General features: G+C 39.0%; 1 protein-coding gene and 1 long non-coding RNA gene across 3 annotated transcripts in view; one reads left to right on the plus strand and one right to left on the minus strand.

Annotated features, from left to right (window-relative positions):
* Nucleotides 1-19,892, plus strand: part of schlank (ceramide synthase schlank) — a 177,333-nt gene that overhangs the window by 149,612 nt on the left and 7,829 nt on the right. For both annotated transcript variants that reach the window (XM_017610661.1, XM_017610660.1), the window contains one exon: nt 11,154-11,298. In XM_017610661.1, coding sequence (XP_017466150.1) covers nt 11,154-11,298 — 145 coding nt within the window. The remainder of the gene's footprint in view (nt 1-11,153; nt 11,299-19,892) is intronic.
* Nucleotides 19,268-19,892, minus strand: part of LOC108359034 (uncharacterized) — an 11,896-nt gene continuing 11,271 nt past the window's right edge. Inside the window, exon 3 of the long non-coding RNA XR_001846875.1 lies at nt 19,268-19,368. This is a non-coding gene — a long non-coding RNA (uncharacterized LOC108359034). The remainder of the gene's footprint in view (nt 19,369-19,892) is intronic.

The raw sequence follows: 19,892 nt of genomic DNA on the forward strand, positions 1-19,892 counted from the left end.
TGTTGTTGTGTTGTGGCGACTGTGTGTGGTTGCTGTGTGAGTGTGTGGGGCTGCACGGGCGGACTATGGTTTGCCGTGGAGGCTGCTCTGTTTGAGCAACAGGGGGCCACGTACGACGTGGTCCACTGTCTGTGTGTCCGTAGTCCCGAGCAGACCCTGAGGTGACTCCACCCCTCGCAGGCATTACACTTGACTGAGGTGGAGTTGTGGTGTAATCGTCTTCGGCATACACAGCAGGTGTATATTTCTGGCCCAGGGTTTGACTCGATGCCAGCCCTGAGTAGGAGAATGCGTAGTGAATGTTGCCCTATGGACGGACAACTTCTGATATACTTCGCCGACCTAAACGGGGTTAGATCGCCGAAACAACAGCCCTTGGTCGGGTGAAACCCGAGTCATTCCGGTACGTAGAACCGGCTGTCGTGGGAATGAGTCCTATTAGTATCTTGCCTGTCTGTCTAAAGTACTTGAGTCTTTTATGTCTGAACAAATATATGTCCATCTTGACAAATTCAGGTTATTGTCCCCGTTCCCGTCCGGATTTAGAGCTAGACACAGTTGTTCCACGGCTATGATTCAAATACCGTCTTCATCAGGAGCCTTGTCGCCTGNCCCGAGTCATTCCGGTACGTAGAACCGGCTGTCGTGGGAATGAGTCCTATTAGTATCTTGCCTGTCTGTCTAAAGTACTTGAGTCTTTTATGTCTGAACAAATATATGTCCATCTTGACAAATTCAGGTTATTGTCCCCGTTCCCGTACGGATTTAGAGCTAGACACAGTTGTTCCACGGCTATGATTCAAATACCGTCTTCATCAGGAGCCTTGTCGCCTACAAAAATCTTCATCTTGGCCATGCGGATGCCAAAGCGACTTCTGGTGTCCGCCTTTGACAGAGCCTCAATAGATTATTCGCAAATGCCCAAGAGAAGAGGTCTGCTGGTTTTATTTGGCTGCTCAACTTTTATAAGCTGCCAGTCTGCTATACACGGTATGTGTTTTTGGCGAGCTTTAGGCACCTCAGAAGTTTCTCGCCTGGTTCCTCCATGGGGGGTAACCAGATACGTGCACGTGGCCTCTGAGGGACGTCCTTAGCTGGAATCAGCCTTAGTTTAAGGCAGAGGAATCTTACTCTGAATGGGGACCCGCCGGGTTATCGAAGACGTAGTCCATAACGAGACTCGATAGCTTGACGTCGATCTCCACCCAGTGCTTCTGCATAGATACCGGTCTATGTCGACTATGGCCATCAACAGACTGTCTTTGGCAACGTCACTAAAGTGGCGTTGCAGCGGGTTGGGGTCAGATGAAGAAGCTTGTTTGGGCTTCTTGCTCTCACCGCCGGTAGTGCTGTCGTTGGTGGAACGATTTCTCTTTTGAGATTCGCCCTTTTGCTTTATTTCAGGTGCATTGGGGTTTGCAAATTGATTCTCTTTTAAGGAGCTCTCATATTCCCCAACCACCTTTTTGTAGTATTCGACCCCCTTCAACTCATAGGAGCCGCTTGGAGCCGAATTGCTAGATATTTTATCTAGCATGTAGACTGCCCTCTGGTAGACGCTCTTTCTGATTTGGTTCAGGGACTTCTTATGTTTCTTTTTCCGCCCTGCTCCCGCCGTCGTTGTACTGTGGTTGGTACTGCCGGCAGCTTTGGAGGAAGACGGAAGGTCATGGCTGGTAGGGATGCCTGGCTTGGCATCCTTAGATGGGGTATGTTTTGCTGCTTGTGCTTCTGGTGTCCATGGTTGGTACAACCAGGAATACTTCTGATTGTCTCCTGACTGGAGGCAAGAAGGGTGTCCTCATCGGACTCCGTAACGACGGGGCCCGGGTTCCGATAAGGAAGGCCCAAAGTCGGTTGTCCAGTGTTCGTTGCAGTGTTCGTCATCAGTTTTATTTCGGTTTCAGTTTGTGTTTGTTGTTTTTGTTTTTAGTCTAGATCGTTCATATTTGGTCCCACGAGTATGCACGGAAAGGGTTCGTCACTCGTCCGCAGAGCCGACATACGTAGAGAAGGCACCTATCCCTCCGACCTTGCCCGGGCATCGGATGGGACCGTTCGCGGCCGGCTATTCAATATGCACCCGCTGACCATTCAGCCATCGGCACGGGTACCTCAACACCTTGGCTTAGGGTGTTGCTGGTGCGGCTATCTCCACATACTTTCCAACCGGGAAGTTTACTCACATACCAGTTTGGTTTGTTGGCTTCCCTCACGATTGCAAAGGATATGAAGCTTTCCTCTTAGTTCATCACGATCTGGAAGCTCCCTTTGGGGAATTTCCATGTCGTCATTTAAGCCCCTTCGCCACGGCAAGACGACGAGCATTGAAGGAGGATTGTGGCGTAGTCACCAGCACTCAGAATAACGTCGATAGATCCTGATATGTTGAATTTAGGATCGGCAAGTTTAAGATCCCAAAACGGCTTAAATTGTTCCGGATGACAGTTCACAGATGGACTCAGGTTTCCTACGCGCGGCAATACTAGAACAGCGCAGCGCATTTCGAAAGTGGAAATAATTGAACTTAGCGAAAACTCCACCGAGCCAGTGGTTGTAGTCAAACTTTGACCGTTAGCTCCATTTAATGGAATACGCAGCGGCGACTTTGATAGTTTAAGGTGAGATACTACATATTCACTGATTAAGGTGGCTTTAGCTCCGCTATCAAACAAAGCGCGTAGTACCATGGTGTGACCGGTATCAGAATGCAGCTCGACTAACACCGTTCCACCGGATGCACACCCGAAGAGGTCTGCTGAGTGATGGATGCGTTGTATGTGGATATAGGATCTTGGTTGCTTGCTAACGAAGACTTCATGGTCGCAGGTGGAGTCGGCTGGTTGTTCGCACAGTACTCATGAATCGTAGTGTGGTGAGCCGAATTGCATTTTTGACGTGAACCGGTTTTGAACCGAACCGGTTTTGAACCGGAAAACCGCTCTTTTCTATTAATTAACTGAACCATTAACCGAACCGAAATTTTTCACAAATGTTTGATCCGAACCGAAAACCGAACCACTTTCTATAAAGATTGAAAGGTTCGTCTCAACCAATTTTCAATAGATAACTGTACTCACTTTTTTTTCTTTTTGGTAAACATGGTAATACCCATCATGTTTGTTTACCATGTGACAATATCAAATGTAAAGGCAACCCATCTCATACCCTTAACCTTGCGCGTTATTGCACTTGACACTTAAACTTGCGCGTAATTTTTTTGTTTTTCGAACCGTTGAACCGAACCCAGTTCAAAGTTCAAAGACCAAAAAAACCGCATTGGCGAACCAATCCAAAAGTGCAAAAACGGTTCGACCCGCTGAACCGAACCAAACAAATTTTTCATCCGGTTCACGTCCCTGTTTTTGACAACGGCGTTTTGAAGAGCACTGCTGAGATTTGTGACCAGAATGCAAACAGTCTTGCTTGCTGTACTGTATTGTATCGCTGCTAGGGCGTTTGGTTACGAAAGTCCGTACAAAACAAGATGTAGTGCTTGCTAGAACAGCATGGGCAACTCGCTTCAGTAGTGTGGTGCTCTTTCAAACCTTTTTGTTTGGATTTGATAGTTGTACTTAGTGTCCTTCGCCTGTAAATTATTTGGCTTAGAATCCGCGAAGCCTTGCACAACTTCCAATGATTTGGTTTGATTTTCGATGAAAGTACGTAAATCATCGAAAGTAGGAAGTGTGTTGTTGGAGGGGATAGACAGCTCCCACGCACGTAAAGAGGCGCTGTTAAGCTTGTGCACAACAGTGTAGATGAGCTAGTCCTCCCAGTGAGCTACCGGACGGCCTAGCTGTTCCAATGCACGTAACGATGCGGTGACACGGTCAATCAATGACAGCAAGTTGGGTCCGGATTCTCTTCGTATCGGTGGCAAATTTGTAATTTCGATTAGATGTGCATTGCTAATGAAGCGTTTGTTGTCGAATTTGCGCTCCAGCAAGCACCAGACGACAGTAAAGTTACCGCCTGTTGCAGCAATGTCATCCAGTGAGTTTTTGGCTTCGCGAATGAGACTGTCCTTTAAATACTGCAAGCGCTGCGTATCTGACAAGTTTCGATTTTTGATGACGATCGATGTGAATAAATCCTTGAAGAGGTACCAGCGCAAAAATGACCTATCGATAGGTGGTACTTTAATTGGTGGAAGGCTATGAACCGGATACAAAGCAGTTGCAGGAATTGTTGGTGGCTCCGTAATGATAGAGGAGCTCGTTTCCTCAATCATGTCGTTTAGCTCCGCCAGTGTTTCGGTGTAGATGTGCTCGATTTCGGTGTATGCGTCCAAAGCCGGCTGTGCCAGCTCAGTAGTGCTAGCGTCGTCAGCAGCGTTTGAGACTTCGTCATAGATTTTGACGTATTTTTCCCAATACTGGCAAAGCAGTGATCGACCACCGATTAAAAACCCTTTGGTTTGCTTATTTTTGGCGATTTTGCATAAATTTGACATACAATTTACAATTAAATTTACTGCGCCAGTTTGTTGTTTGATGAGAGTCTTTATCTTTGCAGAAAATGGTGTGGTTAGCTAACCTAAAAAACTATTAGCCTGTTTGACTGCTGATATACATACGTACCTGGATGGCGAAGAAGTCCAGTTAGCATTCCCGAATATTCTTAAGTGTATACCAGGTATACATATAAGCAGCTTTCGGTGTATATATGTATATATGTAGGTAGCTTTCGTGCAAACAGTAAAGAGTGCCGTTTGCAATTTTCATACATATGTATCTTCAAAGTTAGCAAATTTGAAGCATCGTAGTTATAAGATTTACTTTTTGCAATTAATTTGCATGCAAAAGAGTCCGCGGTGACTAATGATGTCTTTTGTATGCAATATCAACCAAAAAGCGAAGCGTACACAATGTTACGTAGATAGACTAAGCAAATGTAGGTTTCAGTTCACTTTATTGATAATCGTACTAAGCAGTTTATTCTACACTATATTTGTAGAATACTTCGATACTTGTTGAAAATTATTTATCTATCGTAGGGCCGAGCCCCTGTGCGCACTGGTTGTCAAACTGAACGTAGATTAATAACCAAACATGCACGAAATAAGAGGCACAAAAGAAACACAGCTGGCAACAGGCTTGCCAAATGCCATGATTTCCTGAACACCACAAGGTGTGACAAAGGTCCCTCCACTTTGTGTGATAACATCAAGGCGCACGCCACAAATCGGAGGAGAAGCTCGGCCAAACACTAACATATGTGTAAGTGCCAATCTATTATTATTATAACAAGGTGTGACGTACAACTATGAACTCTCCATAGACTGTTCCGCTAGCCTAAAACTCTACAGACAATATTTTAAAACAGAAGTTAAAATAAAGGACTTTTGTTATATTTTCCTACACATAAAAGTCTTAAGGTGACTTTTTTCAACGATAATTAAGTTTTCTGTCATATGTGGACTTTTATTTAGGACAGGAAAATAAAAGTCCAAGTATAACTGTTTCGAAACGCAGAAAAAATATCCGTCATAAAAGGACTTTTATTTCTGGTTGAAAAAATAAGTCATAAAATAACACATTAAGTTGAATTTAATTGTATGGGTTAAAAAATAAGTGGTACTTCTTAGCTTTTTTGTCAAAATTTACAATCAAAACAAATATGAAAACAGCTCAAAAAATAAAACATTTTGGTATTTGAAAGCACACTATATAGTAATCCAGATAGCCAAAATAAAAAATGTAAATATGCTTATTTGACGTTTTGTTTGAATGTACTGGTTGATATTTTTTCACAATTGTCGTTTTCGTTAACACAAATGAAATCCAATTTCAATATTTTCTTATAGTGAAAAATATTTTCAAGTCACATAAAATGAAATAACGAGAAAAACGAAACTCTAAGCAAATCAAGCGTGAAGCGTAAGCGATTATGACCGGATGCAGTTCCTACATACATAAGTCAAACCGTGTTCCGAACACAACTTTGAGTGAATAATGGTGGGCTGACTTTGTAAAATGGTCCCATCGATTAGGCCGTAAAACAAGTATTACTTAGCTTAAGGTAGAACTCTCTAATTTTCAAATGCACGAAATTGGTATGTATTTGTTCACCCGCTTATTCACATTTGAAAGAGGATAATGCATGAATTAATGCAAGTAAAAACGGTTTATGCAGATAAGCAAGCGCGTTTGTTAACCGTATAAAATGTATGTACATATATACACATATGCATACATATATATCAAAATTGTCATAATGACGAGATGAATTGGTTCAGCCCTCTCTGTTTGTAAACACGCTAACTCGAACAAAATTTAGATATTTTAACGAATGTCGGTGTCGAAGTTGCCTTTGGTATAATTTAGGTTAGTGTTAAATTTTGGCGAAATCTTCCAATAACCACGTAGTAATTAAAAATGTTTTTGTTTTATTATTTTTTTTTTTGCGAATTTTGCTGTTCAAATTTACATTTCAAATATATCAATAAACAGTTGCGGGTACTTTTGCATCAGTCGTTGCCTATGGGTTAATGACAAAAAAATCCTATACATTCACAACATTTTATGCATTAATTTTCAAATAGGCATATTGTCAATGGCTGGTTTACTGTATACTGTGTTTGAAAGTATATGTGTGCGACAGCTTTCTCATAATGATTTTTTAGTTTAAAATTTTTTACATAACAGTTATTTTCGGTCCCTGCCTGAAAGATGTCAAATACAATTAAATTATTTTCTTCTTACTTTTTACAGCACAGTTTAAGGAAGTTCCAGCATTATGTGAAAACCTTAAAAAAATCCTAAAGTATTTGGTTTGTGTAAAATAATATTACACAAACAAAGTACATGGGAAAAATTACAGAACACCGAGTTACCGAGTACCAAGCAAATACAAATTTGTATGCTCAGAATTGGAAATTCAGTACAAATCAGTTAAATTTTGAAAAATCAGGACATTAGCGTACTGATTGAAGAAATGTATAAAATCAGTACGCGAGTTGAAAAATTAGTACTGTACTGATAAAATCTGGCAACCGTAATATACACATATAAATTCAAGATCGTATTTTTGCTAACCTTCGACAATTTTTATGCAAATGCAGTATTTAGGTGAGGTACCAATTATTCGAAAATAAATGTTCTTTTAGGTAAATACTACATGTTTGACAACTCTCATAGAAATTTCGGAAATCATCGATGGTCAAGGTTGAAAGAATTAGGGGCTTATTAAAATTTAACCGATGAAAACTTCCTTCAAGCTAAGTCTACCATTAGCCTCTTTTTAAAAGATGTTCGGTTTTTACAAGGATAAAAATAGTCCAGCTGTTAATAGATAAGTGCACCAAGTACGAACATAACGGTTGTTTTGAAAAAAATGGAGGGTTCAGGAACTATACGGAACCTATTTTCATGTTGTACTCGACCATAGCTACAACCTACACCAGGTTTTGTTTTGGGTGTTTTTCATGACTTTTTTTTTGTAGCACCGTGAAAAGATAGGCGTTTACACATACGTATGTTAGTGTTTCGCCGAGCTTCTCCTCCGATTTGTGGCTTGCGTCTTGATGTTGTCACACAAAGGGGAGGGAAATACAGCTTTACGCCGACTCCGAACGGCGATTGTATTTTTATGTGAAGCTATTTTTCATGGCAGAAATACATTCGGAGGTTTTATATTTAATTTTAGAAATAAATCACTAAAAGCTCGCTATAAAATGATGCTCGAAATATATTTTTTTAAATAAGTTTTGAAATAATTTTTGAAATATTTTTATTTAAGTAAAAAGCGATTTTTTTTATTTCTTCAAAGAGTATGGTAGCTTCAATTAAAATCAATATGTCGCAAGTACAGTTCATGTCAAATGGGATCAATGGCGAATAAGAAGACGGCAGACTACCTTTAAATATTTGTATCATGCACATAAGTTTGTAGAACTTTTTAATTCGATTGTAGAAGCCTTTGAAATTCACAAAGTATAATTTTGGAAATTTAAAAATTTATACAAACAATTTCGTGAGTAGAAATAGAAAGCTTCCCAGCAAACATTTGGAGTCATAAATGAGTCTTTAAGGAGTTCTATTTCGGAGCCTTTATGCTCATAATGAGCTCATTTAAGAGTCCGAAATGAGGTTGTTTCCCTACCTTTGATGGTCGACTTATATGAGCTTAAATTCATACATCAAATGAGCCTCAACATGAGTCATATTGGATTCTTATTGGCCTCATATACGGCTCATTTTGGACTCCTTTTAAAACAAATTTTGGCCTCATATATGTAAGTATGAATAATTTCAGACTCTTTTTGAGGCTCTTAAATGACTCTTATTGGCCTCGTAAATGACTTCATTCGGACCCTTATTTTAGGTTGTTCTTTGAGCTGTATTGGCCTTATTTTTTACTCTTATTGAACTTCAAATACAATACGTACATATTAGAATGGTTCATAAAAACACTATTTTCGGAAATTCATAAACGCTACATCAGAATATTGTTATTTGTGATAAAAAAGAGACACGTATTTTTTTTATAAAAAAAAAAAGTTTTTTAAGAGGTCGCGCTGGTCGGGTTTTTATAAAAACGCTGATGTTCTATTTTTTTTTATTTTCGTGACATGTTCAAATGCAGCTAAAATGTGTTTTTTACATATAATTACTCTGGTATTATTGGGGAACATTCCTTTAATTACACACCTGTCTTGGACAGTTAACATGGGCCTAGTTCCCAAAAATATGCTCTTGAAAAGACACTTATAAAATTAAAACGTTGATACTGAACGATTTACGCAATGTCATGGGTTGGAACTTGTTACCAGGGGGTTCTGGGGTTGCTAATATGGAATCTGAAGGCAGTTTTTCAAAATTCAAAATGGCGAATCCAAAATGGCGATCCATTTTTTTTATGGTTGGATTACGAATCTGAAGTCAACTTTTTTTTTCAAAATGGCGGATCCAATATGGCGATCAAATTAAAAAAAAAAATTACCAAAATTAAAATGTTGATACTGAACGTTTTAAACATTGTCAAGGGTTGAAACTCGTTTCCAGTGGGTTTCTGAGCTTGCTGATTACGAATCTGATGTCAGATTTTCAAAATTCAAAATGGTGAATCCAAAATGGCTATGAACTTTAAAAAAAAATGATTGGATTTGTTTAAAACTCTTAACCGTCATTTTGAATTTTGAAAATCTGGCATCAGATTCTTAATCATATGAGGTCATAAACCCACTGGAAAAGAGTTTCAAAACTTGACTATGAATAGCATGAATTTGATGAAATCTCATAACTTTATTTAAAGTCGAATGGTGAGCAACAACGAGAAACATAGATTTTTAAGAATTCTATACCATTTCTACGAAAAGCTGTTTCTTCCCATAATTACGGTGACCATATTTATGGGGGCCTAATACGGGACAAAAAATAATTTTGCAATTTTTTCCACACAAGCTAACAGATCTTAAAACCTTCTTCAATGATCCTAAGTGTATTAGAGCTGAAAGAGCATCCTTAAAGTAACATCTCAAACCTATAGGATATTTTTCTCGAGATTTTTTCTCCACAAAATTTGTTACAAAAAATTCCTTAAATTTTAATACAATAAAATGCAAGTTCGAAGTAGCTAGGATATACCGTTAATTTTTGGATTTATATTTTTTTGACGGTGTTACGCATTTTTTTCGTACGAAGTATGTTCGATAATATTTTTAAAAGAGAAGCAAATGAGCAGAACACATTGCACTTGCACCTTATTATAATGAATTTTAATGAGCTACAAACCTTCAAAAGATTCTGATCAAAAAGTTTGAAAGTTTGGTGAAACTTTGCAGAATTAATTTTTATAGTTTTTGCACAAAGTCGGAATTTTTTTTTATATGGTTTTTGTTAGGAAAAAAGCCTTACTTCCATAAAAAAATAAGAAACATAAAATAAACAAAATGAAAATAGCCAAACGTTACTAAAATGTCGAGTCCTAATTTATATTTTGGTCACGTATGCATTTTTCTATTCGAATCACAGGCATTCAGATTAGAAACTAATAACTGTTTATGGAGAAAATTACAATCATATACCAACATCACTTAAAACTGTTTCATAGACATGCCATTTTAATGGGTTGTTAAGGCATCGAAATGCCGAACACTGAATACGGGACAAATACAAGGCGTGAAAAGGAATACAGAACATTTGGCGTCCCGTATAAAATAAAGAAATTACCAGGACAATTGGTCAAAAAAGAGGACTGTCCCGTATAATACAGGACGGATGGTCACCGTAACCATAATAAATACATGGAAAACTTTGAGCGCTTTGAGCGACCTATAATTTTTTTTTGATTTCAAAATAAAAAAATAGGGGTATACTTTTTTCGATATTGAACAATCCTAGAGGGTGAGAGCATTAAAATTCCGACTTTACCTTTTCAAAAACGGTTCATGAATAAAATGTATGTACATATCGTCGCCATAAATGCAAGAGGCCTTATTTGACAAATTTTAAATTTTACAGGAAAAACAAACAATTTATTAAATTAATATAGAAAGTGGTAAATATGTTCTAGGAATTCCAATAAATCTTACGTTTTTTTAGATATGGCTTTGAATTTTGGTGGTTTATATGGAAGAAAATGCTCAACTCCCTCGACGTGAAAATTCTCAAAAATCAAGGGTTTATTCTAGCCACTTGAAACTTGCACATTAATACAATTGAATGAGCTACAGAACTGCATACCCATAATTTTTCTAAAAGTTTTAGATAAAATTAAAAAAAAATGAATTTTTTTTTTGTACAAAGTTATAAATGTTTATTTATATGCTGTTTTATGTAATGAGTTGTATATTTATAAAAAATTATTAAACATTAAATAAAATATCCAATACTTAAAATATTTGGCCACGTTTAACTCGTAAAAAAAATAACTGAAATTTTCGGTCTCTTCAATATTCGCATTGCAAAGATCCGCATTGATTTTTGCGAATGCGAATGTTAAAATTAATGCGGAAGCTTCGCGGTTGGGAAATCGAATGCGAATATTCGCAACAACCCTGGTACGTACATATACTAAGGTTTGTCGGCCTTAGTAAGCTGAAAGTGTAAATTTACCGATTTAGGGTAAAATAAAATTTTTTTTATTCAAACTAATCGCAATGCAACGTCTCCCTATCAATGAGCAATTAACATATCTTATTTTTACAGCTCTTCTGTTGAAGCTCCACAAATTTTGCCGATGTTCCCTGCATATTACATATTCAATACTCTTTTGATATTGCTACTGCTCTTACATATTGTATGGACCTACTTGATTCTTCAAATTGTTGTTGACTCTTTACAGAAAGGATTGGTAAGTAATTTAAACAAATTTGTACATAATTATTCATGTATATCCTTACCATACTATAGAAATACCGTAACTAACTTTTTTGTTTCGTAGCAGAATTATTAAAAAACTCGATAAAAAATCTTGAAACTAAATTTCTTTAAGCTCTCAAGAAAAATCACAAAAAATATTTTCCACTATTTCTGTTGCTTGAAAAAGCCATTTGCTTTTGCCGTAAATCTTCTTGAAGAAATAAATAAACGTGCATTTTTTTCTTGAGAGCTGCAAACTGATTTAAGAAATTTTGATAGCAGAAAATTTCTTTTCCATTTCTTGTGCGTTATTTTATATGAATTTTTCGTTTTTCTTGAGAGCTTGAAACAGCCTTTCATTGCAAATTTTATTGAAAAGCTTATTTGCATTAAAGATTTTAGCTAATTAATTACTTTAGAATTCGAATATGTATTAAGGCTGAACACGTCTAAATAGCCACCTAAATGGATAAAAATCCTAAATCACTGGAAAGTGTCGGCAATGCAGTGAATAGGGACAATTTAGATTTAGCATGGAAGTGGAACTTTCAATATTTTTTCTCAAAAGCTTACATATATTTCGAAAATTATTTACCCAATTCAGTGCACCGAAAATCTTCGGAAATGTATATACAGGTTTCTGGTTCTGAAACCTGGTCGACCTGGTCGGCCTGTGTCAGCCGCAGTAATGTAAAAGTTGGTACAATCGTACCTTTATTTAGATCAAAAGTACATTCGGTACAAGCACACCATTTTAGGTATATTTTGAAGGTTGTGAAACCAGGAAATCGATTATTATTTTTAATTATATTTCAACGCATTCTTTGACTTACCAGTATTCCGGAAAAACTAAAAAGTGGTGTTTCAGTTAAAGTGATTGGTGATGAGTTTAAAATAAGCAAATCAACTGTTATCAGAATAAGTCAAAATTAAAGCAAAGGTAATGACAAAAAAATATGGAAGTCGGACCTAGGAAATGGCAAACTTTAAAACAATGCGAGTAGCCAAAAACGATTTGCACAAATGGTTTTGTTTTGAAGAAAGCACAATGTGTCTACATCTGTTTAATTTGGGAAAGAAAAAGCTCGCAAGTTACATAAAAATAACCAACTGAATCTTTTGCTTTTGGTCTGGTTCATTTTTTAGACAGCTATCAGATAGCACGCTTGTGAACTAGAGGGATACTTTTGTACCTGGATAAAAGATAAATAAAGAAATAATAAGATTCTTCGCTTTCGCAAATGCATCTGGGACGCACAAAGTTCTTCTTATTTGGCGCTGTTTGGAAACGACAAGTGAAGCCCAGTCATTCAGGTCTTTCCATCGCAGTTGGGGCCTCTCTCTTCCTCTGTTACCAGCATCGCGATCCGCGTTTAATACTTTCAGAGCTGGAGCGTTTCTATCCAGTCGTACGACATGACGAATCCAGCGCAGCCGCACCAAACGCGTTTTGAATACGCACTAAATTTAGTGCGAAAAGCACCAAGTTGGCAACAGTGAATGTAAAAGTATTGTGTGACGTCAGGGAATGGGTGGATGCTGTCAAATCGACGAAGAGAGGGTTAGCGATCTTCGAATGGCGCCACCTTCATTTTCTGCATCGTGGAGTTGCTTGTTTTCATGCAACACGCTTTATGCTCTCTTTCGTCTGTGTAAATTGAGTTAGCGGTTCACTGCTAAAAGGGAATATAAAAAATCGCGTCCACAAAAGTTTACGTGTATAAACACAGACTCATTGCGACAACTACGTCTCGCTTCCCTCTTTAGTTCCCTATAACGGTCGAATTCAGTAACAGTTGTTGCTGAAATCCGAATACTTCTCGGCGGTGGTACTTATGAGCCGGAAATGTGGTTACACAGCTCGCGTACTATGTCGATTTGTTAAAGAGTGCTGTCAGCGCTTGTGAGAGTCGAGTGGCGAATAAATTATTTTGAACAGGGCTGACTTCCAAAACGTACCAATACAATAGGTGTATTAGCGTATTCTTCCAGCAGAAAATTCTCAACAGCAAAATTCAAATGAATTTTTATCTGTTCTCTCTCAAGGACAGAAATGTTTGCAAAAGTACACGAACGCTAAACCAGCAAAAACTTGCAAGTTTAAGGTACAGCTGATCGGAATTTTGTTTACATACAAAAGCATAAATAAGAAAACATGAAAATAATATAAATTAAAAGTTTGCCTAAAGCAATTTGCTAAGCAAAAGTAAGTAAAATAATATTTGTGTTCTTCCAAAACATTTCCAGTTCTAAAAGTTATTTTCAACTTAAAAATCGTCAAAATAAATCTAATAATTTTCATAAATTGCAAACAGCTGTTTTTCATGCTGCTAAATTGCTGCTGGCAAAAATTTTTCCAGCATAAACAAGCAGCTTCTCATCAAAATGAAATGTCAGTTTTGTCTCTCAATTTTCCCTACTTTGCTGGATTTTTATGTACGCGAAGAGCAAAACCTGATAGTTTTTGATAGTTATCGAAAACTATCAATACGCGAATGCACCTAAAGTTTGGATACTGTTCTGCTGCGGTATTTAACTGTTAGTATATGCAGAGTTGCGAAACTTTGCAACCATATACATTGCATATTTTGAATATTTAATAAAACAATGATCACCATTTCGGAATTTTACATTTTAAAACACCAATGGTAACCAAAATCAAACGAAGCATCAACTTTGTTTCGATGCGCTAATTGGTTTAGCGATGCGTTTTGATAACTTTTCGGATGCGTTTTGGAAAACCATTTCTTGTGTAAAATTTTCTTGAGGCAGTACGCAGTTCTTAATAAATTTGCTACGCTTTCTACTACGGCTTTCTAAAGTTTTTTTGTGAGCACAAGCAACCCATGCTCGCAACAGAAATATATTCCCGTTCCATTATTTCTTGAGGAAAGAGTGAGGCAACAGGCTGGTGATCAGATGTCAAAATCCCTTGGACACACATACACACAAGAAATAATGGCAATTTTTTCTTGACCGTTTTCTTGAGACCTGCAAACTGGCCTTTGGCATGGAATTGCTTATTTTGCTTATTCAGGGTTTCCGAGCTAAAATTTGACGACCATGCATAGTTTTCTTATTTTAATGTGTAAAGGATTGCTACTGTTACGACTATCCTTTGAATTCTGGACGATTTCCTAAATCCTTCAGGGTGGTTTTACTGGATTGTTAAACAAACACGCTCAAATTACTGTAAAACTAGCTTTATTGTGCAACAAGTAGTTTACAAATCTTATGCCGTTTTCTTTTATACAAAAAATGTTGCCTTTTCATGGCCCTCTTCTTAGTGTTTGTGTGCATAGGGCAATATTTTTCGGTGGAAAAAAAACGCCATCAGTAACTTTACTCGTATTTAGCTTGCTAATTCGCATCGGAACTTTGTACTTGGCTTGCCGCAGCTGAATGTTATGGTAATAAATTCAAGCAAATACGTTCAGCAATTATACAACTCACCGATGAAGATTCCGATGTTATTCGTCGAAAAAAAGAAATTCTAACAAAATCGATCATGTTTTGATAGACGGAAGACACGCTTCCAGTGTTTTAGACGTACGTAGATCCGAGGTCCAAACATCCACTCGGACCACTATATTGTTGCAGCCAATATACGCACCCACCTCTGTGCAACAAATCAGGTGCGCCCAACAATGCAAGGAAAGCTCAACGTCGAAAAGCTGGACTGACTTCCAAAACGTCAATTGTATTGCATACGTACAAAGTTTAATGTTCCATAACGCCGAACTACAATTGGTTGACAATGTATACTTTTCCATAACGCATCCGAAAAGTTATCGAAACGCATCGCTAGAGTAATCAGCGCATCAGAAACAAATTTGATGCTTCGTTTGATTTTGGTTACCATTGGTGTGCAATGGAGTGCAATGGGGTATAGTCGTTGCGCTGGGTATGCAGTTACAGTTGCATGGCTATACTCAATCCCGACTCTTGTGTCCTCGTTCGTGCACTCTGGGCAACGTGAGCAACCCACGTGCGAGATGCGGTAACCAATCCGAGTGAAGCCTTGGGTCACGGCAGAAAGAGAGGGAGCTTCGGTGGGGCCACTCTGACTTATTCGGTTTAAGGGCTCACTGAAGTCTGCAGCGTCTGTTCACCAGTAGGTGCGGCTGCAAGCGGGTGTCTGCTTGGAGCAAGCGGCTCGCTATATAAACGTGTATTTGGTTGCGAAACCACCCCCGTCCCAGCAATGGGTTGTGCGCTGGGCTTGGGACCCGCCACGTAAAAACCACTTCCAGTGAAGAAGCAAGGCAAAGCCTCGGATGAGACCCCCCCTTATGATGACGACCACGGCAAACGTTTAAAGGACTACGATTTGAGGGCATGCACCTGGAATGTCCGGACCCTTAATGGGGAAGGTGCCTCTGCCCGGCTGGTTGATGTCCTCGTAAGGACAAAAGCTGACATCACCGCCATCCAAGAAATGCGTTGGACGGGGCAAGGCAAACAATGTCTGGGGCCTTGCGACGTCTACTACAGCTGCCATGTAAAGGAGCGCAAATTCGGAGTTGGATTTGTGGTGGGAGAGAGACTCCGTCGCCGAGTACTGTCGTTCACCCCGGTGGACGAGCGTCTAGCCACAATCCGCATCAAAGCGAGATTCTTCAACATCTCGCTCATCTGCGCCCATGCCCCGACGGAAGAGAAGGATGAGGCATCCAAGGATCTCTTCTATGAGCGCTTGGAGCGCACGTACGAGCGCTGCCCCCGTCATGATATCAAAATCGTGCTTGGCGACTTCAATGCCAGGGTGGGCAAAGAAGGGATCTTTGGAACCACCGTCGGAAAATTCAGCCTCCACGACGAAACGTCCGACAACGGATTGAGGCTGATCGACTTCGCCGGGGCCCGAAACATGGTAGTATGCAGTACTAGGTTCAAGCATAAAAAGATCCATCAAGCTACCTGGCTGTCTCCGGATCGAAAAACGAGAAACCAAATCGATCATGTTGTGATAGACGGAAGGCACGCTTCCAGTGTTTTAGACGTACGCACACTCCGAGGCCCAAACATCGACTCGGACCACTATCTTGTTGCAGCCAAGATACGCACCCGCCTCTGTGCAGCAAAAAATGTGCGCCCAAATATGCAAGGAAAGCTTAACGTCGAAAAGCTGCAATCACAACAGACAGCCAGCGCTTTCGCTACTCGACTCTCACACCTGCTCTCAGAGAGCACTCTTCAACAAACCGACATATGCGAGCAGTGGAACCACATTTCCCGCTCATTAAGTACCGCCGCCGAAGAAGTAGTCGGATTTCAGCGAGCCCGAAAGAACAACTGGTACGATGAGGAGTGTCAGGAAGCTGCAGAGAAAAAAGATGCCGCGTACAGGGCCACGCTGCTATCGGACGCAACGCGCGCTATGTGGGACCGCTATAGGGATCTGAAGAGGGAAGCGAGACGTATTTGCCGCAATAAGAAGAGAGAGGCCGAAATACGGGAGTGCGAAGAGCTTGAAATGCTGGCCGACAGGAAGAATGCCCGAAAATTTTACCAGAGAGTTAGGCAACTTACATAAGGTTTCAAGACCGGGCGTACTCCTGTAAGAACAATAATGGCGACCTAGTAACTGATGTCCAGAGCGTACTTAAATTATGGAGGGAACACTTTTCCGCCCTACTAAATGGAAGCAGCACGGAAAGTTGTTGAGAAGAAGAACCCGAGCCCGCAGTCGATGATGACGGAGTCGATGTTCCACCGCCTGACTATGACGAGGTACGTATAGCAATAACGCGGCTGAAAAACAACAAAGCTGCTGGAGCTGACCAGCTGAGCTATTCAAGTAAGGCGGCGAGGAGTTGATAAGGTGCATGCATCAACTCTTGTGCAGAATATGGTCAGATGAACGCATGCCCGACGACTGGAATTTAACACCCCTATTGCGAGTGTCGACTGGCAGTAGATAAACGACTATTAAGCGATTATCGATTATTGATGCTATTGTGAGTGTCGCTTAGTCGCTCAATTAGCGACTGTGAATACTTTTTAATCGCTCATCCTTATATTGCTGTTTTTTAGTCGTTGGAGTTTGCGTTTATAAAATTTACACAAGAAAGTTGTACTATTTATAATGGATAACTTATTCGCAATACAAATTATACATTTGAGCCAAGGATGTATCGGCATGTAAGTATTTGCAGCTTGTATCTCTCCTGGTATAATGACTTTCGTATTTTGGGAAGCTGTTTATGTGGTCCTTTACAAGTTCAATCTTATCATCTGTAAGTTTATTTTTTCCTCCACCTGATCCACGCTGATCAGTAAAGTTACTATCGGGATAGCGTAATTTCTTCAAAATCGTTTTGACGAAACTGGCACTCTCATCAAAGCATTGCAGAAAGCATTTTTGGCATACCTGAACTCTTTGGCCTTCATACTCCACATAATAAGCAGCTTGAAATTTTCGGTCACGGGGCCTTTCAGGTTCTTTTCCAAATTTTGTTTTTTTTTTGTTGTTGATTTCAATTAAGGAACTAATGAACAAAATTCTCTGATTGTACGTACCCAAAGACCAATATTTCTGAAAAATACTTCTTTGGAATTCAATCGGTACCTTTGCGTTGCACTTCATGCGACAATCAAGTACAAGAGGTCTAAATTTTCTTTCCGGCACAACATCACCTTTTACATTTACGTATGCTTTTCCCTTATTTCGCCTTGTGAATGCAATTTTCCGCGAATAAGCTCTTTGAGACGTAGTCGGGGCTTCGCTATGTAGGTCGTAATTTTCTATATCAGTACTATCCCCATCCTCATCGGAAATTGAAGCTTCATAGTCGGGATCTTGAACCGAGTTATCACTGTCAAAATGGAGTGCTTTATGTTGAGCTGATTTATCTTCTTCAAACTCACTGCGTAGTCGAAGGCATGTGGCTACTTTCATCATAACCTATTTGTTTACAAAATTGAAAAATTAAAGAAACCAAGCAATGCATTTTGTTTTTTAACTCTCACCTATTACATTTCCTTCGTTTTCGATTTCATCCATTCTGTGTTAGGTTATTAATTTATTTTTAATATTATTTAAATTTAACAAGAAGTGTTCAATTTCAATTTCACTGGCACTTTTCTCTTTGAGTGAGAGGTTATACGAGCTCTGAACTAGTCACATGGAATAGCTTAACCAAAATCATTTCAAAACGGTACCTTAATTATAATAACCTAGCTGCACTTTGCACAAAAACTGAGAGCATAAGTAATTCTCATTTGTCGCTTATGTCGATATAGCTCTCTAAAAAACGCATCAACAACAATGCATTAATAGCTTTTGTAGAGATAGTACATGACTCTAAACATTCTCAATTTGAAATAATCATTTATGTTCACTTTGGCTCTTACACCAACTCTCTTGTTTATGCCAAACAATTAAAAAAATTAATGTGCAAAAACAACCTAAGTCGTTATAAGCCATTTAATATAACAATATTGTATGGTAACATTTTCTTATGTATATTTTGGCTGCTATAGTAAATGTAATAGGGCTTCGTTGCGAGTTAAGCTAAAATGTTTTTATTAATATTAAAAAACAAAAACAAGTTAAAGAGATAGGGATTTTACGAAATTATAAGTTTTTATTAGTGGAATATATAGCATATATAACTCAATTCGTTCTTAAGTCGACTTAGGCGGTTATCGCTTGTGACCACAGATATCTGCTTTCTTCCGAAACATTTCCAGTTCTAATAAGATATTTTGCACTTAAAAATCATCAAAATAAATCTAATAATTTTCATAAATTGAAACAGATGATTTTGGTCAGCTGTTTTACGTGCTGCTAAATTGCTGCTGGAAAAATTTTTTCCAGCAGNTTTCTCCTTAATTTCCACCCGAAACAAGCAGCTTCTCATCAAAATGAAATGTCAATTTTGTCTCTCAATTTTCCCTACTGTGCTGGATTTTTGTGTACGCGAACAGCAAAACCTGATAACTATCAAAAACTATCAATACGCGAATGCACCTAAAGTTTGGATACTGTTCTACTGCGGTATTTAAACTGTTAGTATATGCAGAGTTGCGAAACTTTGCAACCATATACATTCTTCTACTTTTTTGGCGCTGTAACCGCCTAAGCGGTTTTGGCCGAGTTNAGGCGCGAATGTGCTGACTGTTTGTTTGATGACAGGAGATACATCGTCTTGTCCTCGTTTACCACCAGACCTATTCGCTTAGCTTCCCTATCCAACTTGGGAAAGGCAGAACAGACTTCGCGGTTTTTGTTACCGATGATGTCGATATCATCGGCATAAGCCAGCAATTGCACGCGCGAGAAAAGGATCGACACTCACCACCTATTGGTCGACTTTAAAGCCGCTTTTGACAGCACCAAAAGGATTTGCCTATACGCCGCTATGTCTGAATTTGGCATGCCCTCAAAACTCATACGGCTGTGTAAAATGAGGTTGAGCAATACCACCAGCACCGTCAGAATCGGGAAAGACCTCTCCGAGCCGTTCGCCACAAAACGGGGTTTCAGACAGGGCGACTCCCTTTCGTGTGACCTTCTTTAATCTGATGTTGGAGAAGATAATAAGAGCTGCAGAACTGAACCGCTCAGGAACAATTTACTAC

Source organism: Rhagoletis zephyria, unplaced genomic scaffold (genome assembly GCF_001687245.7).
Source record: "Rhagoletis zephyria isolate East Lansing unplaced genomic scaffold, Rhagoletis_zephyria_1.1 Rzeph_scaffold_00329, whole genome shotgun sequence".
NCBI lineage: Eukaryota > Metazoa > Arthropoda > Insecta > Diptera > Tephritidae > Rhagoletis > Rhagoletis zephyria.